The 16,890-nt window shown below is 30.4% G+C and overlaps 3 protein-coding genes and 1 non-coding gene across 5 annotated transcripts in view; 1 reads left to right on the top strand and 3 right to left on the bottom strand.

Moving 5' to 3' along the window:
* The first annotated feature begins 7,458 nt into the window (after positions 1–7,458).
* LOC101490507 (stress enhanced protein 2, chloroplastic) lies at positions 7,459–8,578 on the top strand. Its single transcript, XM_004503966.4, has 2 exons — positions 7,459–7,971; positions 8,099–8,578. Exons 1-2 carry the CDS (start codon positions 7,486–7,488, stop codon positions 8,348–8,350), a joined length of 738 nt encoding a protein of 245 aa, XP_004504023.1. The 5' UTR covers positions 7,459–7,485; the 3' UTR covers positions 8,351–8,578.
* Positions 8,579–8,915: 337 nt separating this feature from the next.
* Positions 8,916–13,250, bottom strand: LOC101490185 (uncharacterized). The gene is made up of 10 exons (XM_004503965.4): positions 12,991–13,250; positions 12,247–12,342; positions 11,988–12,062; positions 11,629–11,697; positions 10,303–10,379; positions 10,126–10,214; positions 9,871–10,000; positions 9,562–9,652; positions 9,402–9,467; positions 8,916–9,257 (listed from the first exon to the last, which is right to left on the bottom strand). Exons 1-10 carry the CDS (start codon positions 13,189–13,191, stop codon positions 9,138–9,140), a joined length of 1,014 nt encoding a protein of 337 aa, XP_004504022.1. The 5' UTR covers positions 13,192–13,250; the 3' UTR covers positions 8,916–9,137.
* A 17-nt stretch (positions 13,251–13,267) lies between these two features.
* Positions 13,268–13,348, bottom strand: TRNAL-AAG (transfer RNA leucine (anticodon AAG)). The gene has a single exon. It is a non-coding gene; the product is annotated as a tRNA-Leu (tRNA).
* A 1,008-nt stretch (positions 13,349–14,356) lies between these two features.
* The window catches only part of LOC101489649 (shikimate kinase 1, chloroplastic), a 5,909-nt gene continuing 3,375 nt past the window's right edge, over positions 14,357–16,890 (bottom strand). For both annotated transcript variants that reach the window (XM_073370339.1, XM_073370340.1), the window contains exons 8-12: positions 15,598–15,680; positions 15,358–15,487; positions 15,139–15,217; positions 14,872–14,936; positions 14,357–14,728 (exon numbers count right to left, since the gene is read on the bottom strand). In XM_073370339.1, coding sequence (XP_073226440.1) covers positions 14,669–14,728; positions 14,872–14,936; positions 15,139–15,217; positions 15,358–15,487; positions 15,598–15,680 — 417 coding nt within the window. In that variant the 3' untranslated portion in view covers positions 14,357–14,668. The remainder of the gene's footprint in view (positions 14,729–14,871; positions 14,937–15,138; positions 15,218–15,357; positions 15,488–15,597; positions 15,681–16,890) is intronic.

Below are 16,890 nucleotides of genomic sequence, written 5' to 3'. Positions count from 1 at the left end.
GTTTATTCAAACCTGTCTTTTCAATCGTTTAAAAGTTTAAAAATTATATTTTTAATGTAAAATTTGTATTTTTAAGTGTTTTTAGGATCAATTAACTTGTAAGTAATATTCATAAAATAAAAAATATATAAAATAAGAAATAAATTAAAGTTCATTTGTCAGTGAAAGAGATTTATTTTTTTACTAAAAAAATATTTATTCAATAAGTTGATAGAGTACATTAAAAACACAATACAAATTCAAATTAGTTAAAATTAAAAATATTGAATTTACTATTAAACTTACGACATTCAAATAAAGAGCGTAAAACGACAAAATCATAATATTTATAATATTTATTCATCTGAATCATGTCAAAGTCATTGATTGAATTAGTAATGAGTTGAACTTGACATGACAGTCTAAATTATATAAATACCTTATTAAGATAAGAAATTAAACAATACCGCACTTAGACGACGAGCTCTTAAAAAAAATCTAAATAAAATTCACTTTTGATAAAAAAAAAAAACAATTAAAAGGTAATTCTAAATTAAAAATAACCCAAAATTATCAATCCCTAATGAATAAAGAAAAATAGTAAAAAATGTTTAAACACATGAGTCGAGTAAAGTTGTGACACTAACCTTTAGAATAAAAAATAAAAAAAAGAAGGTAAACTCTAGTTTTAGTATTTGAATGCATTGTATATTTGATTCTTTATTAAATAAACAATTTAAGTTAATTATTCAATTATTAAAATAATACTTAATATATATATAACTTACTATTGTAAAAATTTATAAAAGATAAAATTTACTATCATAAAAATTTATAAAAAATAAAATTTATTATTAGAATAATTTATAATCGTTATAATGTCATATTTTAATAATTTAAATTTTTGTTATAATGTCAGATTTTAATAATTTAAAGTATTATACTTTTAAAAACTACAAATGATGGTTTAAAAGAAGTCTAAAAAACAATTGGGAATTTATGGAATGTTATTATAAAGTGAACACCCTTGTATTTCTGAGTTTGGTTGATTGTGGAACCTAACAACTAATTTTACGAAACCACGTCATTATTTTATATTTAATTAATTTGTTATAATTTAAATTTTGATTTCTTTTGCCTTAAGAATACTAATATCCAACCAAACTAAAAGATGCCCAAAAATTTACTATAGTTTTTTTGTTACACGACTTTTGGATGTAATATAAATATTATAATAAAAAAATTAAATAACCTTTTTGTCAATGGGACAAAACGATTTGAGTGATTCTTCATGTTCCATTTCTGATTTTTTTTTCAAAGTGTTCGTCCTAAAATATAAAGGTAGTTATGTTATTGAGAAATTAATTAAAATATACTATTTCTAACTTTAAATATAAGAAAAAAAAATTAATCAATAAAAATTAAAGTGTTTGACATGAAATTTATATTAAATACATCATTTTATTAACTTACTTTCTTTAATATTTAAAATGAAATAGATTATTAAAATTAAAAATTATGAGATAAATGTTCACTTATCTGGTCGTTAAAGCTGATATCCAAATGCTTTAAATCATCGTATCACTTTTTTACCATTTATTTTCAATTTCTTATTTTTCTTTTTTACTTATTTCATAATCTAATTTTTCACATCATAATGCTATAATATTTATTATTCCTTTAACTAAATATATATACAAGTCTTGTAATTAATTATTTTTTAATTTTTGAACGTTAGTGTTATGACATTAGTGATTGAATGGGTTAGCTAAATTCTGAATATATCTTAATTAATTTAACTATCATCTAAATAATATATATATATATATATATATATATATATATATATATATATATATTAAGTCTATCGTATTTCTTTCATAATACATATATTCATCTAATAAAATATCATCTCTAATATTTTCTTTTTTGTATTTTATATAAAGGGAAAGTAAAAAATAAGTAAAGCCATGGTTGTAGGAGAAACAAACTCTCGTCAAGTCTTTATCAACCAGATGTTTAACATTAACAAGAATAGAGTCCTAACATAACCATAAATATATATATATATATATATGACCAAACAAAGCCAAAGTGTTCACATAAGAGTTTGCTTCAAGATGGATGGATATTGTACTTCAATAAACCAATCCGCGAGGTGGATAATAGATAGGAATTTAGGGATGGCAATCGGTAGGGTATACCTGTCCTCATACCTGCGATTTAAAAAAATATTCATGTCAGTGCATGTACTCTCTTGGGTATCAGTTTTAATGCTCGTACCCTTATCCTATGGGTACTTAAGTGTCCATACTCATACTCATTACCCACACTTTAACTAAAAAAATCGATAAATAAATGATATTGTTGTGATTAAATTTAAAAATTATTCAAATATCTTAAATCCAATCATAAAATATTATAAATCAAAATATTTTCTAACTCAAAATATTTCAAATGAATACTCTGTTACAATACATATTTAAATATCCATAATAATATTTTATGAAGTTGCATGTCATACAATATTATCTGAGATAAGTGATACAAAGTTGCAAGTATAACTATAAAGTCACAATTAATAAGATATAACTATTAGTTATAAAATCACAATTATTTACCTATTTATCATAATCAGATTCTTAAAGAATTTGCAAACGTTTATGTTTCAATTATAAATATTATAGTGGTCCAATGATATTAATAGATGTTAAAACAAAAAAAAAAATAATTAAACTAAATTCTAATATAATAAATAAATAAATAAATAACTAAATAAATATATATTTATATAAGTGCGAGTGCGAGGCGGGGTGGATACTATACTACCCATACCTGCACCCGCTTAATTTTGCGGCTAATTACCCATCCTCATGCTCATACCCATTATGCGGGTTTTTACCATACCCATTGTGGGGGGTTTTTTTGCGGGTATCCACTGGGTCTGAGTCTAATTGCCATCCCTAGATAGGATTTAGTTGAGAAGATGTTGAAGATGGTATGAGGGAGTAAGTCGATTATGAATCGTAGTGACAACATGAACATAATCGATTTTAAGAATAACATGAGTTAGATGTATATCTTTGTCATATGAATGTTGAGGTCAAAATCTTTTTTTATATATGTTTTAATGACAATAAACTTTACAAAGTAAATGTTAAGTTTTATGAATGGTGATCTAATGATGATTGCAGTTGAGTTTTTATTTAAGGAACATGAATTAGATAAGTGGACAGACTATAAGTCATTCAGATCAACAAATGCATAAATATCTATTCAATGATAAAAGAATCAAAATAGCATCAGAAGATTACAACAATAATATCATAAGCTTCATATAGATATAATTAGAAGACACTTTTCTAAACAAGTCAAAAGTTGTCTCAAGAATCAAATGCAACAAGTGTTTACAACATTATGAACCAAAGAATAAGGATAATGATCATTTGATACCTTGGAAAAGATGTCCAATGAATATATTATAGATCCAAACATGTCTTAAGATAAATAAAGAAGTCAAAGAACATCTTTATGAAATAATCTCAAAATAAATATATCATACATCTTTATAACAAGTTCATTGTACTAATAAATATTTATATCATTTCAGTAAAATGACAAGAATCAACTTTGATGAATAATTCATTTTACAATTGAGTCATTTATTAGGTCGCTTATTAAAATAATGATAGAAGAACATCCAACATAATGTTATGATTACTATATTAAAGAGCAAATGATCAAAATTATACTTTTTTGAAAAATAGTATGCGATAACTCAGTTGACAGTTCACACATGGGCTTGCCAATACTTAACGAGCAATTAAAAGTCCAAAAGTTTTTGGAAGAATCTTCAAAAGGAATGTCAAAATGATTGAGGAATATTCAAAAGAACATTTTGCCCGTCCTTTATTAAAAACAATGTCAAACACATATCAATCTAGAAAGTCAAACTATAAGATAAGAATGTCAAATTCACATATGGGGGTTGCTGATATGTAATGAACAATTAAATGACTCAAATTGAAAGCTGAAATGGTTAAAACAATATTCATATTGATCTCCAAATTGATGAGATGCGAGCAAGAACAAAAAGACATGAATACATTGTACTAGTACTATTACTGCATAAAGTTATGCATGCTTCTGATCAAACACAATGCCAACTGACTTTGACAACTCATTTTCACACTTGTTCACGTTTTCCTTCAAACTCAAAGCAAAAACTTTATGGGTTGATCTAGAATGTTCTATACAATAATATAGGTATGTGTTTAATATGTTTAAATCATATACGACACTTGGCTAATATGTTTAATATGTTTAAATCATATACGACACTTACCTGACAATCAATATTCACTTGTTCAAGTAAATTTTTTTTTAAGCAAACTCCAACTATCTTCACTATTTGTTTGGATCATCCTTATTAAGTTTTGTTTTCATTTAATCTCAAATAAAGAGTTGAGAATCGTTAGATCTCATACACTTTTATCATACACATTGTAATTGGCTAAAGTCTACCTTTTGTGTTAGATTGAGTGAGTTTATAAAAATAGTTAATAAATTGAAAGGTGATCGTAAAAATCATTGATAGGTTGAAATGTGGTTATAAAAATCCTTTCAAGGTTGAAAGATGAATGTAAAAATCTTTTCCAGGTTGAATGGTGAAGATTATAATTGATCAAGGTTTGATAAAGAAAAAATGTGCAAATAAGAATGTTCTGATTTTGAAGCACATAGTGAAAATCTCAGAATTGTGAGGAATAAATTAGTACGAGTTGAGTGAACCAGTATATTTTTTTAAGTATGATCTTTATATCTTTGGTCCTTAATTACCTGTACGCATAAATCACACTTGATCATCGTTGCTTTTATTTACAACTTCTCAATTTAATATAACCTATAAAAAACGTTACAAATCAATTTTTGATTACCGTAAAAAGCAAGTGAAGTAAAGGTCTTTTTTTCTTAATTTGATATGCCATATTATCAATGTAAGATGTAACTCTAGTATCAAATATAGTTTTCCTAAAAAAGACCAGCTTATTACGATCTTCCAGAGAGTCCAAACCGAAACTTCAAAGAACACAGACTAGTTGGTATCGCTATCCCCAATGTTAGTTGTATTGATGTTCCATTCCAACCAAGCACGAGTGCCGAGTTTAAAGAATTTAGTCCAATTGTCTTATATCATCATCTATCATTTGTCGATGAGCTCTAACGAAATTTGTGAGCTAAAATCCATGGACTAGCTTTCACAAAATAGTACAAATTCGAGTTGTTCATTTCCAATGCCAAACTCTTCAAACAAAGTTTGAACATTAGTAGTATTTGTTTGCAACTCACAATAAAATTATAGGTAAATTTTAAAGTTCATTCAGGGAAAGGTCACAATTGAGAATGTCCTTTTTGTCATTATGATAATTTGTCTTTGTTATTATATTGCAAATAGAATCAAAAAGACGATTGTTAATCATTCTTAAATTTTAGGTATCATTTAAAGTATAATTAGAGACGACGAGTTTATGTATAATAATATCTTCTGTTGCATAACGTCATAATCTATTTCATTCACTTATAGTAATGACTGCCTATATATTTATTTTTATTCTTTATATGTTTTTACATTTAGTTCCCTTGGTAATTCTAGTTTTCAAAAAAATATTTTTCTTTATTTTCAATTTATTTCTTTTTCTTTTTCATTTATTTTCAGTATTATTCATTTTTCTTTGATCTTTCAAGATCTTCTGTTTTTATTAAAATATTTTCCTCTTTTATAAGTAGTTTTTCTATTATTTGTGACTTCGTCTTCTTCTTTCACTAATTTTTCGAATTGTTTTGAATAATATTTAATTATTTTCTTCTAATTTGTATGTTGAAATAGTATAGTAGAATACAAATGACTAATCCGTACATGACGAGTATTGTTATAACTTTACTTCAATTGAGCGACTATTTATCTAAAAAAATTAATTTGTTTGAGGCACATAATTCATGATTGAACAACTATTTCGAATTGAATAAATTTCTATGTAGGCGTAAGCAATTTGAATGTATGGTATAAGTATCTCAATGAATACTTATTAATGAAAGCATATAAAAACGAGTCTATTTATCTATTTTTTCAAGGACTTTATTTATTTTAAAATAATAAAAATAAATTAAAGATTATATTTTTTAATATTAAATAAATATTACTTGAGTCATTTTTGTGGTATCATTAAAAATGCCACATGAACTATCATTTGCCCAGTGTGATGAGAGTTAACTTACTAAATTTGGATTTCATTTTAGGAGTATTTTATTTTTATTTTTTATTTTATTTTCACAACTCCTCGATTGAGTTTATATATAAGAAGGAAAACCAATACAATGAATCGTACTCTGGCACAGGTGACTACATATATTATTGTTATTGGCTAAACTCATGCCAACTCGACCTAAATCGCAATGGAACACGACATATTATCGAACTATAGGACATACAACATAACTAAGAGAATTTAATATGTGTGATCATTATAACTCACTGGGAACTCTCTCCAAGGTCATTCAATGACAATCATAGTTCTCGTACCAATGTCCACACGATGACAACAATTATTATCTATCAATATGGACACACATCAAGAATAAAGCAATGATCCATAAATCACATAATACAACTCACAGTCTTAATGGATTTCTTTTAGAAATATCGAGAGACATCCTATAAAAGCACATACGATGTAGATTTAAAAGTATGCAATTTTCTAATCTTAAAAAACATCTAGCTATTAAACGCAAACATACTTGATCGTCAATGTATGTGCAGATACACCCTCCGTCGAGGAGCAATCACGATTGGTACCACAACGCTACCACATTTCTACCTTTCTAACCACACATCCAAGTCCACTTCATAGCAAATATTGTCTAATAGTGTGCGATGTTTCGAATACAAAAATTTACTAACATCTCTTTATTTTTTGAAAACAAAATAGAAATGTTAATCACCAAATACATAATAAATTTAGTCCATAAAATAATTACCTATAACCATTATTTCATGTTATTTGTTCTTCCAAGTTTTCATTCTCCCATTATAGATTATGTATAAAAAAAATTGATATTCATTGTCAAATACAACACTGCTTCATGTCTCTTGAGGTTACAATGTTAAATTTTATATTAAATCTAACTAATTACAAAATCAATCTATAAAATGATAAATGACTTTTTTTTATAAAGTCTTATTATATAAATGATAAATGACCGAATCAAAATAGGTTGTGATAACATCTTAAATTTTATATTTATCACAAAGTGAAAGCTAGAGATAGGAAGTGTGAGTTTAGTATGAACGATAACTTAACAAAGAAAATAACTATAATAGAGCCGTAGCATTAACTCACAAATTCGAGTAATAATAATACAAGTATATGACTGTCTGAGAGAGTCAATAATAGCGACTAAGCGTTGGAGAAGAATAAAGAGGACCTCAGAAATTTATCAGATACCCGTATGTGCTACGTATCCTGTTCTTTCCCCACAGCCGTTTACACGTTGTTATTATTATTACAATTTTTCTCTTTCTCAAACAATCTTCAACATTCATTCACTCCAACCACCTCTCATCTCAACCCCTCCCTCACAATTCTCATGGCAACTGCGCCACGCGTGACTCACTGCGACCTCCGTTCGCCCAAACCTGCAACCTCTCGTCCACGACTCCATAAACCCGCTCCGGTTCAGTTTTCTATCCCGAAACCCAAACCGGCCGAATCAGAAGCCGCCAACACAAACAACAACATCGTTCTTCAGCCAAGGTTATGCACTCTCAGATCGTACGCTTCCGATCCATTCGGCGCCGTAGTCAAAATTCGTAATAATAAAGAAGACATGCAAGTTAACGATGACGTGTCATCCTTTTTCGCCACACTTTCCGAATATATCGAAAGCTCTAAGAAAAGCCACGATTTCGAAATCATCTCCGGTCGTCTCGCCATGGTAGTAACACTAACCGTCACACTATCGTTACTATTATAACAAAAATCATTATTATTGAAATTAAGTTTTTTAGAGGAGTTATTATTGTAATTTTGATTAATTGATACTTAATATTGTGGTGGTGCAGATGGTGTTCGCTTTGACGGTAACGGTGGAGTTGGTAACGGGAAACTCGGTGTTCAGGAAGATGGATGTGGAAGGGATAACGGAAGCGGGTGGGGTTTGTTTGGCTGCGGTTTCTTTAGCGGCTCTGTTTGCTTATTTTTCAAGTGCTCGAAACAGAGTCGGTCGAATCTTTACCCTCAGTTACAATTCCTTCATCGATTCCGTAATTGATCAAATCGTTGATGGTTTGTTTTATGAAAGCGATGAACTCTGAATCTATCTCGGAGTCCATTGTTTTCGTAGAACACACCTCCGGTCACTACTACCGTTTCAAAGCATTTATAAATATATATGTGTAAAAATTATTGACATAGTTGGAGAAATGAGAAGGATCCATCTCATTTAAATATGTACGTGTATATGTCTTTTTAGATTATATATAGGCTATAACAGCAAAATGTTATGATTATAAAAATGAATGATACGCAAATTTGATATTCAACCTTGATTGGATGTAGGTCAATCTCCCTTAAGAGTGATTTGATACTCTACAAACATTTTGAAATCATTAAAATTTTCAACATTCTTCGTTATGTGAGCTATCAAATGGTTTAAAATTGGGATATCAAAATCAAAACGTAACAAAAGTGTCCCAAAATAATTAAGATATTTAATCATTTAAAGTAAAAATTTATAAATGAAATAGAAAAAATATTATTTTTATCTAATTATCTTTATTAGTTATTGATGCATTATTAGTGTCGTAAATACATAATAAAATATATTTCATTGGAAGTGATGAAAACAATATTAATTAAATGGTACAACCGACAATCACATCACAATTACAATTAACATTTTATTTCAATATAAAGGTTACCATAATTATCATAATAACATATTTTTTTTGGAAATTTCAAATATTGATCGATAGCTTGAATGATATGCATTTTTACAAAAAAAATATAAAATTATGATTTTAAGTTTGTAAACTTTGTTTATACATGAGATATTAGTTTGTATGTAATAATAGCTTATAGTAGTAGCACTTTAATGTTGAACTATGATGCGTTTTCAATTGTCTGAATGCACTCCAGTACGCTTGCCTTTTTTGCCATCGATGACATCAAGGCTTCATGGATCGCCTTGTTGTTTTTTAAGAGAGAAGCAGCAAACAAAACCTGCAAATATGAGCTTTTGTTTTGAGGAAAAAATGCATAAATTTTGAGGATACATGAGATTCTACGTAGAACTTATCAAACTGTGTTGAAATAAATATCTACAATGCTATTTTTCTGTAGTTGTGTTAGAATAGAAGAACATACGGCCCATCTGGTGAGATTTTGTTGCTGATCTTTGCTGATTTGTGGCTTGGTTCTGTTTATAAACCTCTGTAGGAAAATAAACATTTTGAATTATTATTATTTGACCAAATAACACTGAGTAGTTTAATATTGACATATTTTGAAAATAGAGGTCTCAAACCTGGAGAGTGAAAAGATCAGCAGATTGACCAATCACCTTGTCATATGTTAAACCTTCTGCTGCCAGTCCAGCCATTGATACAACAGCTAATCTGAAAAACCAAGCAATAACAACATTACCTGTGTTTTCAAATCACATTCATCTTGCTACTTGTGATTCTTAACACATTATTACAAGTTTGGATGGGATGGTTTCTTTCTTCCTTTTATTAAAATTGTGCCCTGCCTTATAGTTCTTAAAATTTACCACATTTCATGTTCATGTCACATCATATTGTTATTTTCTTGACTAAAGCTTTCTGGTAAATACCTATCTAGCTCCTTAGCATCAAGCTGACCACTATAGAGAAGCTTTTCAAGCCTCTCATCAATGAGATTGACATGCTCTTTTCCAATGTCAAGTGAATATCCCAAAATGGGTAAGCCAAGCAGATAAGCAACTAGAATCAACAAAACACCAAACAGAAACTGAGTTAGAGTACATGATCAAATTAAAAAGATATATAGTATATGATACTTTTGTGTATGATATTGAATATCAGCCAAAAAAACAAAAGGGCAGTACTCAAAAAGTGGGCTGCTTCATGTCTAGCAATCCTTTCTTGATAATCAGGAAAAACTGTTGAAAAGCTGCTTATGGCTGCTTGGAGAAGCCTACACTAGCATATTAGAAGCATTAATTAATGTCATGACAAACACTGAAGAGGGTATTCACTGCTACTTGGTCAGCCCTAATTCTTACCCGGGGGATGTGCTACCTACACCCAAAACAACCAAGGAAATACTCCCAATCAAGTATGGTACAAAGAAGCCCCAATCCTGCATGAGTCAGCAAACATCAATAAGAGATGGAAATGAATCATCTACAACAGTTGCACGGTGAAACAGTTGTAGGGGAGATCCATGTTTGTGGAAAATAGGAAGGTGAAACTATTTTAGGATGAAAGTTGGGTCTGTTTACTTTGTGAAATGTTTTTTGTTTTCATTTTCTAACACATGTTCATTTTAACTTGGTAATACGATGTGACTTGTGAGACTTTTTAAGTGGACAGTTATGATGGAAGGAAGATGAAATGCTAGTTAGCGATGATGCATTTTTCGAAATAATAAAAACAATTTTTTTGACATTTTCACTTGTTCACTTCAAGATAGTCTCTTATCTCTTTTTAGCAAGTAAATTTAACAAAAATGTTAAAAAAAGTAAATGTTTTTCACAAAACCCTTATTTTCAACCAAGATTACTCTATGCTTTCTTTAAGTTATTTAGCCATAACAAGCAAGTGTAAAAGGCTTTCAGTTTTAAAATTTATACTTTACCCAATACTCTCTACCAAGCACAACCTTAAACTTCTATTTAATAGTCATAAGCTAAATGCACGAGCTTGTCAACTTCAAAGAGGAGACAATTCTAAACCCTAAAAGAGCATAAATACAGAGAATTATCACTAATGCTTGCATCTGTTTAACCGTTCAAAAGGAGTAGAATATAGTATGTAGACTAAGATTGGGTGAAAAAGGAAAGAGTTACTAAATCTTCTATTTTGGCTGCTCTTAACTCTAATTAGCAAGATAACATTAAAAAAATTCTAAAACATAAAAGACACTCTACTACCATACAGCACTGTTCCTCAATAAAGGATTTTTGCAGGAATAAACTATAAGTCTACAAGCTTCATCATCATTTCAATTTGGAAACTGCATCACTGCAATTGTGGTGTTTTTGAAAATCATGAAAAAAAATATGCAATATGATGTCGCAATGAAGTGAATGCGCCTTGATACAGGCTTAAAAGTCTCTTGCAAAAATTTGAAATGTTGGATTGTATACATCTCAAACATAAAATAAGTTAAAACCACAGTAATCAGAATATTTTAACAGTATGCTCAAATTTGAAACCATGAATAGTATATCCACATTCACGAATCACACTACTAGACTTCATCATACTATTAAAAAACAGATTATCATACACAAGATTAGACTTCATCATACTTCTCAAAAACAGGTTATCATTCACAAGATCATCAAACAGACATACAAAGCAAAACAGAAGAGTGCAAGGGATACCCCGGGAAGTTGGCCGGCCAAAATACCCAAGAATCCAGTTGTTCCAACCACAGTAAAAAGAAAAGCGGCCTGCACCACAAAGATCTATGTTATATACATGTTGGACTTGGAACAAACTTAATTCTCAAAAATGAAAACATTACAATACAATACAATAAAATACATGAAAGTCATATAAACAAATCACAGACTAAAAAGTACTACTTGGTCCCAAAATATAAGCAAAAATATATCAACGAAAATTTAAACCAAATACATTGATTATCTTTAACCTATTTTTGCTTTTATTTTGGGACGGAGTGAGTACTGCTGATTCCATTTGATACTACAAACATAAAAAAGAAACTCTGAACACTTACATCGTTTCTGACGCTAGGGATTGCAAGATTCTCCGCATTTTTAATCCCTAAAGTTGTCAGCTCTCGAAGTGATGTCTGATGCACAAATTTGAAAAGGTCAAAACTCGGTACAAGTAATGAATCTTGTATATGAATTTTTTAAAATATGGTAGCATAGGACAGTTATACATGATGCTATTGCTATAGAAGGTTGATGAACTTAATGTTTAGGTGGCACTTTTCCCAGAATTCACTTCAACATTTGTTATTGGAGACTGACCGTACGACGTGAAACATATGGTTGTGAACTCCATTTCTTAGCCCAACCAATTTCATTCAGTTGATCAAGTGCCTCTTTAACAGCATTACTATCTTTCTGCATAAAAAGAATTTACATACCTGTTAGTTACATTACTAGTATAGTAAATAACTACCAAATCAGTGGATTGTGTAAGGGTTTCAAATTGCAGTCCGTATCACGTGATGCAACAACAATATTGCGGTGTGATTATGGAGTGCTCAAACAAATTATTTTTGTATCCTTCTTTTTTATATCATAGATTTAGAGTGAACTTTGAAGAACTAGAGATATTTTAAGTGATGAAGAATTTATAATGAGATAGATATGAGATTTCAGAGAGAAAATTGAAAATATGTCAACTATAAGATAATTAAAAAATTATAATATTTGATGCTGATAAAAAGTAAATTCAGGCGGCAATGGCCATAATACACACCGCAACGGCCGCAATTTGAAACCAATTTGTGTGTCTAAAAATCAATATAATTGGAACTCAATTCTTACTTCTTAGGAAACCTTCATATTAAATATTGTTTTTAAACATATTGTATATTTTTTTTGAAGGAATAAGCTATTGTATTGTTGACATATACATATTCAAAGAAAAATAAAATAAAGTTGTAATGCTCTACTACTTTATTCAGCTGATAATTAACATTAACATATACACAAACAACAACTTTAATTGCTCCTTGTAAAAAAAAAACATAGGAATTTGGTTACCTTGGCAATGGCAGAATCAAGAGTGTTGAGGTCCACACCAGGTGCAGCAGAGGAAGCTCTTGTTGTCCATTTTTGGAAGTTGATGTTGAAGAATCTTTGATGGTGATAAAGAAAATTATTATTAGTATTATTGTTATGATTATGAAGGTAATAATAATATGGTTTAAGGAGAGATGAATAAGGCATGGTTGTCACCCACATTATTGCTTTGTTATCTTTTCCCTTCTAATTCTTAGTAGCTTATTGGAGGCCGTTGCTTGCACCAGATAAGGAAGGACTTTGAGAGTGGGATTTGAACCCACGCCCTTTCGGACCAGAACCTTAATCTGGCGCCTTAGACCAACTCGGCCATCTCAACTTTGATGTCAATTAATGTAAAGTATTATTATAATAACGTATTGTATTGGATAATAACATATGGAAAATCTGTTCGCAGTTAGCCCAATTCGAATTATGAAGGAAAGTAGTGCATGGAAACTAAAAAAAAGTTGTGAACAGATGTAAAATAAGAAAAAATTATACTTTTGATAAATTTAGGTTTTACTTTCATATAACATGTTCTCACGAGGAACAATTTAGATAATGTAATTAGTGCTTTTTTATTTTTGAGAAAATATAGAAACATTATATTATATTACACAAATAGTTGAAATAATTAAGATATATTTTTGTCATTTCTAACAAGAATAGGTCTTGGTAATTCAAAATTCAATTAAAAAGTAAATAAAATTTAGTCAATGATTGTTCCAGACATAATTCAAACTTAAAATTGAATCATACGATTTGTTATCAACTAAAGAATTGTTTAATTAACATGATATATTGAATATACCTCAAATGCATAAATTTCTATTTGCTAGTGTGATGATTAAGCACACAAACTATTTGCTAACATTTTTTTTTTAAATTTACCCATGACCATGTTCGTTTTATTGCATTCGGATGTTTCAATTTTAATAATTTATTTGCATGACTGCATCTGCCAAATAGAGGCTCTAAGAATTCTTAATTGCTAAAAATAAGAATGTCTTGCTAACCACCTCTAAAAAAATGTCATGCTTTTGTTTTTGTCAACTAAAAAAACAAGTCTTTCTAAATGCTAACAATCCGTGAGGTTAAATATAATGGTCTACTATATCAGTAGTGCAACAGTGGTTAAAAAGAGAAATTGTTTTCAGAAAGAAAAAGAATTATATATAGATCATTTATGCTTGTTTCCCAGATGGATCTCGGTACAAGTAAGCAAGATTGAAACATGAAAACACCAGTTACGGGAGGCCATTTTTTCTCTACCCTCAACATTCGTTAAGAAGTATGCATTCAAAAAATCGTCAAATTTGCACACCATATGTGCTAAAAGAGTACATACTTCAAAAAACATGGACTCCAATAGAAGATAGTGTCACTTTACAACAGACAATCTCTTACACGATGTCACGCATTAACCGATCAACCAAACTCGGTTTACAGCACAAAGCTCAACCTAGAAATTAAAACAGTTGGGCTGTCGGATTAAGCTTAATTGGGCATAAACATGTGCCATGCTACATTTATTTTTATTTTCCACACTTTATAAGAAAAAACACTGCACAACAGCATGGCCTTAATTGCAAACTGCAAATTGAAGAGGAAAAAAAATATATAAACAGTCAAAACATCATGCTTGCGCAAGATTGTATTAGTATCTTGCATAACCACCATCTTCTGCCTTTAGAAAGTTACCAATTTGCTCAAGCGCCTGCAAGATACAGAAGAATAAATTAGATATGCATCAGTGACACAGAATTCGGATTCAACTTTAGCGCTCCGGAATATTTCAATTCGGCGGAAGCAATCAAACTGAAAAGTTTACAAGGGCAGAAGGCAAAAACTGTTTACGACCTCAATTGCAATAACAGTTGGAGACAAATCGGACACATCTCTTCGGCCCAGTTTTGTTGCTATATCTGCGCATAACAACAGTACGCATCAGAAATTGCATTTTGATTGTTATTGTCTAGGAGGCACATAACATGAAAGAATAATGTGTGTTGAGCTTCACATGAGATCGTAAATACATACAAAAATGTCTTCCTGTTCTTTCTTACAGAATCTAGACAATTTTATAAATTTTAATTTCAAAACAGAAAAGAAGATTGTTAGACATACTTTCTAATGAGACTCTTGCATTGGCATTGGCATAGGCTTCACCTCTCTCTTCAAAAAGAGCAGACAAACGTGTCAAAGCCTGCATGTGGATTATAAATAGTCAAATTATTTTGTGCAAAAGTAATTTTTATGCAAGTTTGATGACCTAAATTATGATAATTAATATATTCTGCTTTGGCATACACATAAAAAAATTTCTATGGATGCGAAACAACTTACTGCCGTGTATGCATCCCCTGCTTCACAATGTAGAAGAGGGCGAGAATTAGTTCCTACAGCTGCAATTCTTTTTGCCAGCGCTTCCACTGGTACGTCCAACCAAATACTAACCCCCTTGTGCATATATTTCCTGGCAATCCATTCACATACAAGTACATGCAAAGATGAAGAAGGACTTTAATCATAAAAAGTAGTGGCGGATAAATTTTCCTTATTCCAATTATTATGTTAATTCTATACCAGTTGATGGGCCTCATAACAGCACCTCCACCAGTAGAAATGACAAATTTATGCATCACGGACAGCTTATGCAATGCCTCAGTCTGAAATGGTAAATAAGTAAATGAATGACGAGTGTGATGACAGAACCAGAAGAAAACCAGAACAAGTCACAATATATTAGTGTCAATATAGTCAAACAGAATAATAGTAATTGGAAGATATAGCAGTGACTTCTCAGCACATGTTATCATCAGACACTAAGATGTCTACTTTTATTTACATTTGTATTCCAGAACCTTATAACAAGCTTTTACTGAAGGACGGAATTTCAACTTAGGCTAATATCAAACTAACTGTTACAACAAGTGACTCAGCATGTTGCTTGAGACCAAATAATTGTAGAAATTAAAACATGTCTTTTAGCAGGGACTTCATGGCATAGCCACCGGCCCCCTAATCACAAGGAAGTGCAAAAAAACATGTCTTTTAGCAGGGACTTCATGGCATAGCTACTGGCCCCCTAATCACAAGGAAGCGCAAACAACATGTTAGGGCCCCAATTATGAGAGTTTTTAGTACAAGAAAAAGTAGGCCCGAATTGAGAAACCCAGCTCTGTTAATAGGCTGTGTTGCAAGGAGAATGAGTGATGATAGAATGTTAGTTAGGGAGTGATGATAGAATGATAGTTTTGGGAAGTCGTTACAACTTACAGGTATGTGGTAGAGGCAGGGCTCTCAAGTTACCTGTCAGTGTTTCTTTGTAATTCTCTTCTTCTTGAGGACACTCTTTTCTTTCTATCGCGTCTATACCACTCCTAACACTACAATTACAGCATTGTCTTGCATAAATACATCAATAGCAATGACTTGACAGTTGACACATACAGGGGACTAATGAAAACACCTGGTAAATTACAACTAGTATGCCAGTAACTGTCTCTTAACACCTTTTTCAGAAGGAGGATTTGTTTTGGGGAGTAGGCGTAATGGCAAAGTTACTTTATTTAAATGTTATTACAAACAGAGTTGGACATAGAAATAATCCAAACCCAGAAGTCAAAATGACAAGGAAGCAAATGCCTCCAGAACTCAACTACAAATGTAAATTATGCATCTCATACCCAGCTGATATGACCATTTGAGATTCATGCTCCAATGTCAAACCCATCAAGTTGGACAAGGTGGTCCATCCACGCCATGGGTTGGACAAACCAAGCTCTGATACCGGTTAATGTAGAGGACAACTCACTCCTAAAAGCAAGCTGATAAGAAGGGGGGAGGTTCCACCATATATGTACAATCAACCAATAT

Source organism: Cicer arietinum, chromosome 6 (genome assembly GCF_000331145.2).
Source record: "Cicer arietinum cultivar CDC Frontier isolate Library 1 chromosome 6, Cicar.CDCFrontier_v2.0, whole genome shotgun sequence".
In the NCBI taxonomy this organism is placed as follows: domain Eukaryota; kingdom Viridiplantae; phylum Streptophyta; class Magnoliopsida; order Fabales; family Fabaceae; genus Cicer; species Cicer arietinum.
The sequence above is the reverse complement of the archived record's forward strand: the minus strand, read 5'-3'. Positions and strand labels throughout refer to the sequence as shown.

Excerpts from the sequence above, each read along its gene's own strand:
- LOC101490507 (XM_004503966.4), top strand. The coding sequence starts at position 7,486 with ATGTGCTACGTATCCTGTTCTTTCCCCACAGCCGTTTACACGTTGTTA. Across the intron at positions 7,972-8,098 it reads TCTCCGGTCGTCTCGCCATG|ATGGTGTTCGCTTTGACGGT; the intron begins GTAGTAACACTA and ends GTGGTGGTGCAG.
- LOC101490185 (XM_004503965.4), bottom strand. The coding sequence starts at position 13,191 with ATGTGGGTGACAACCATGCCTTATTCATCTCTCCTTAAACCATATTAT. Across the intron at positions 11,698-11,987 it reads TCCCTAGCGTCAGAAACGAT|GCCGCTTTTCTTTTTACTGT; the intron begins GTAAGTGTTCAG and ends TTTGTGGTGCAG. Across the intron at positions 9,468-9,561 it reads CTGATCTTTTCACTCTCCAG|AGGTTTATAAACAGAACCAA; the intron begins GTTTGAGACCTC and ends ATTTTCCTACAG.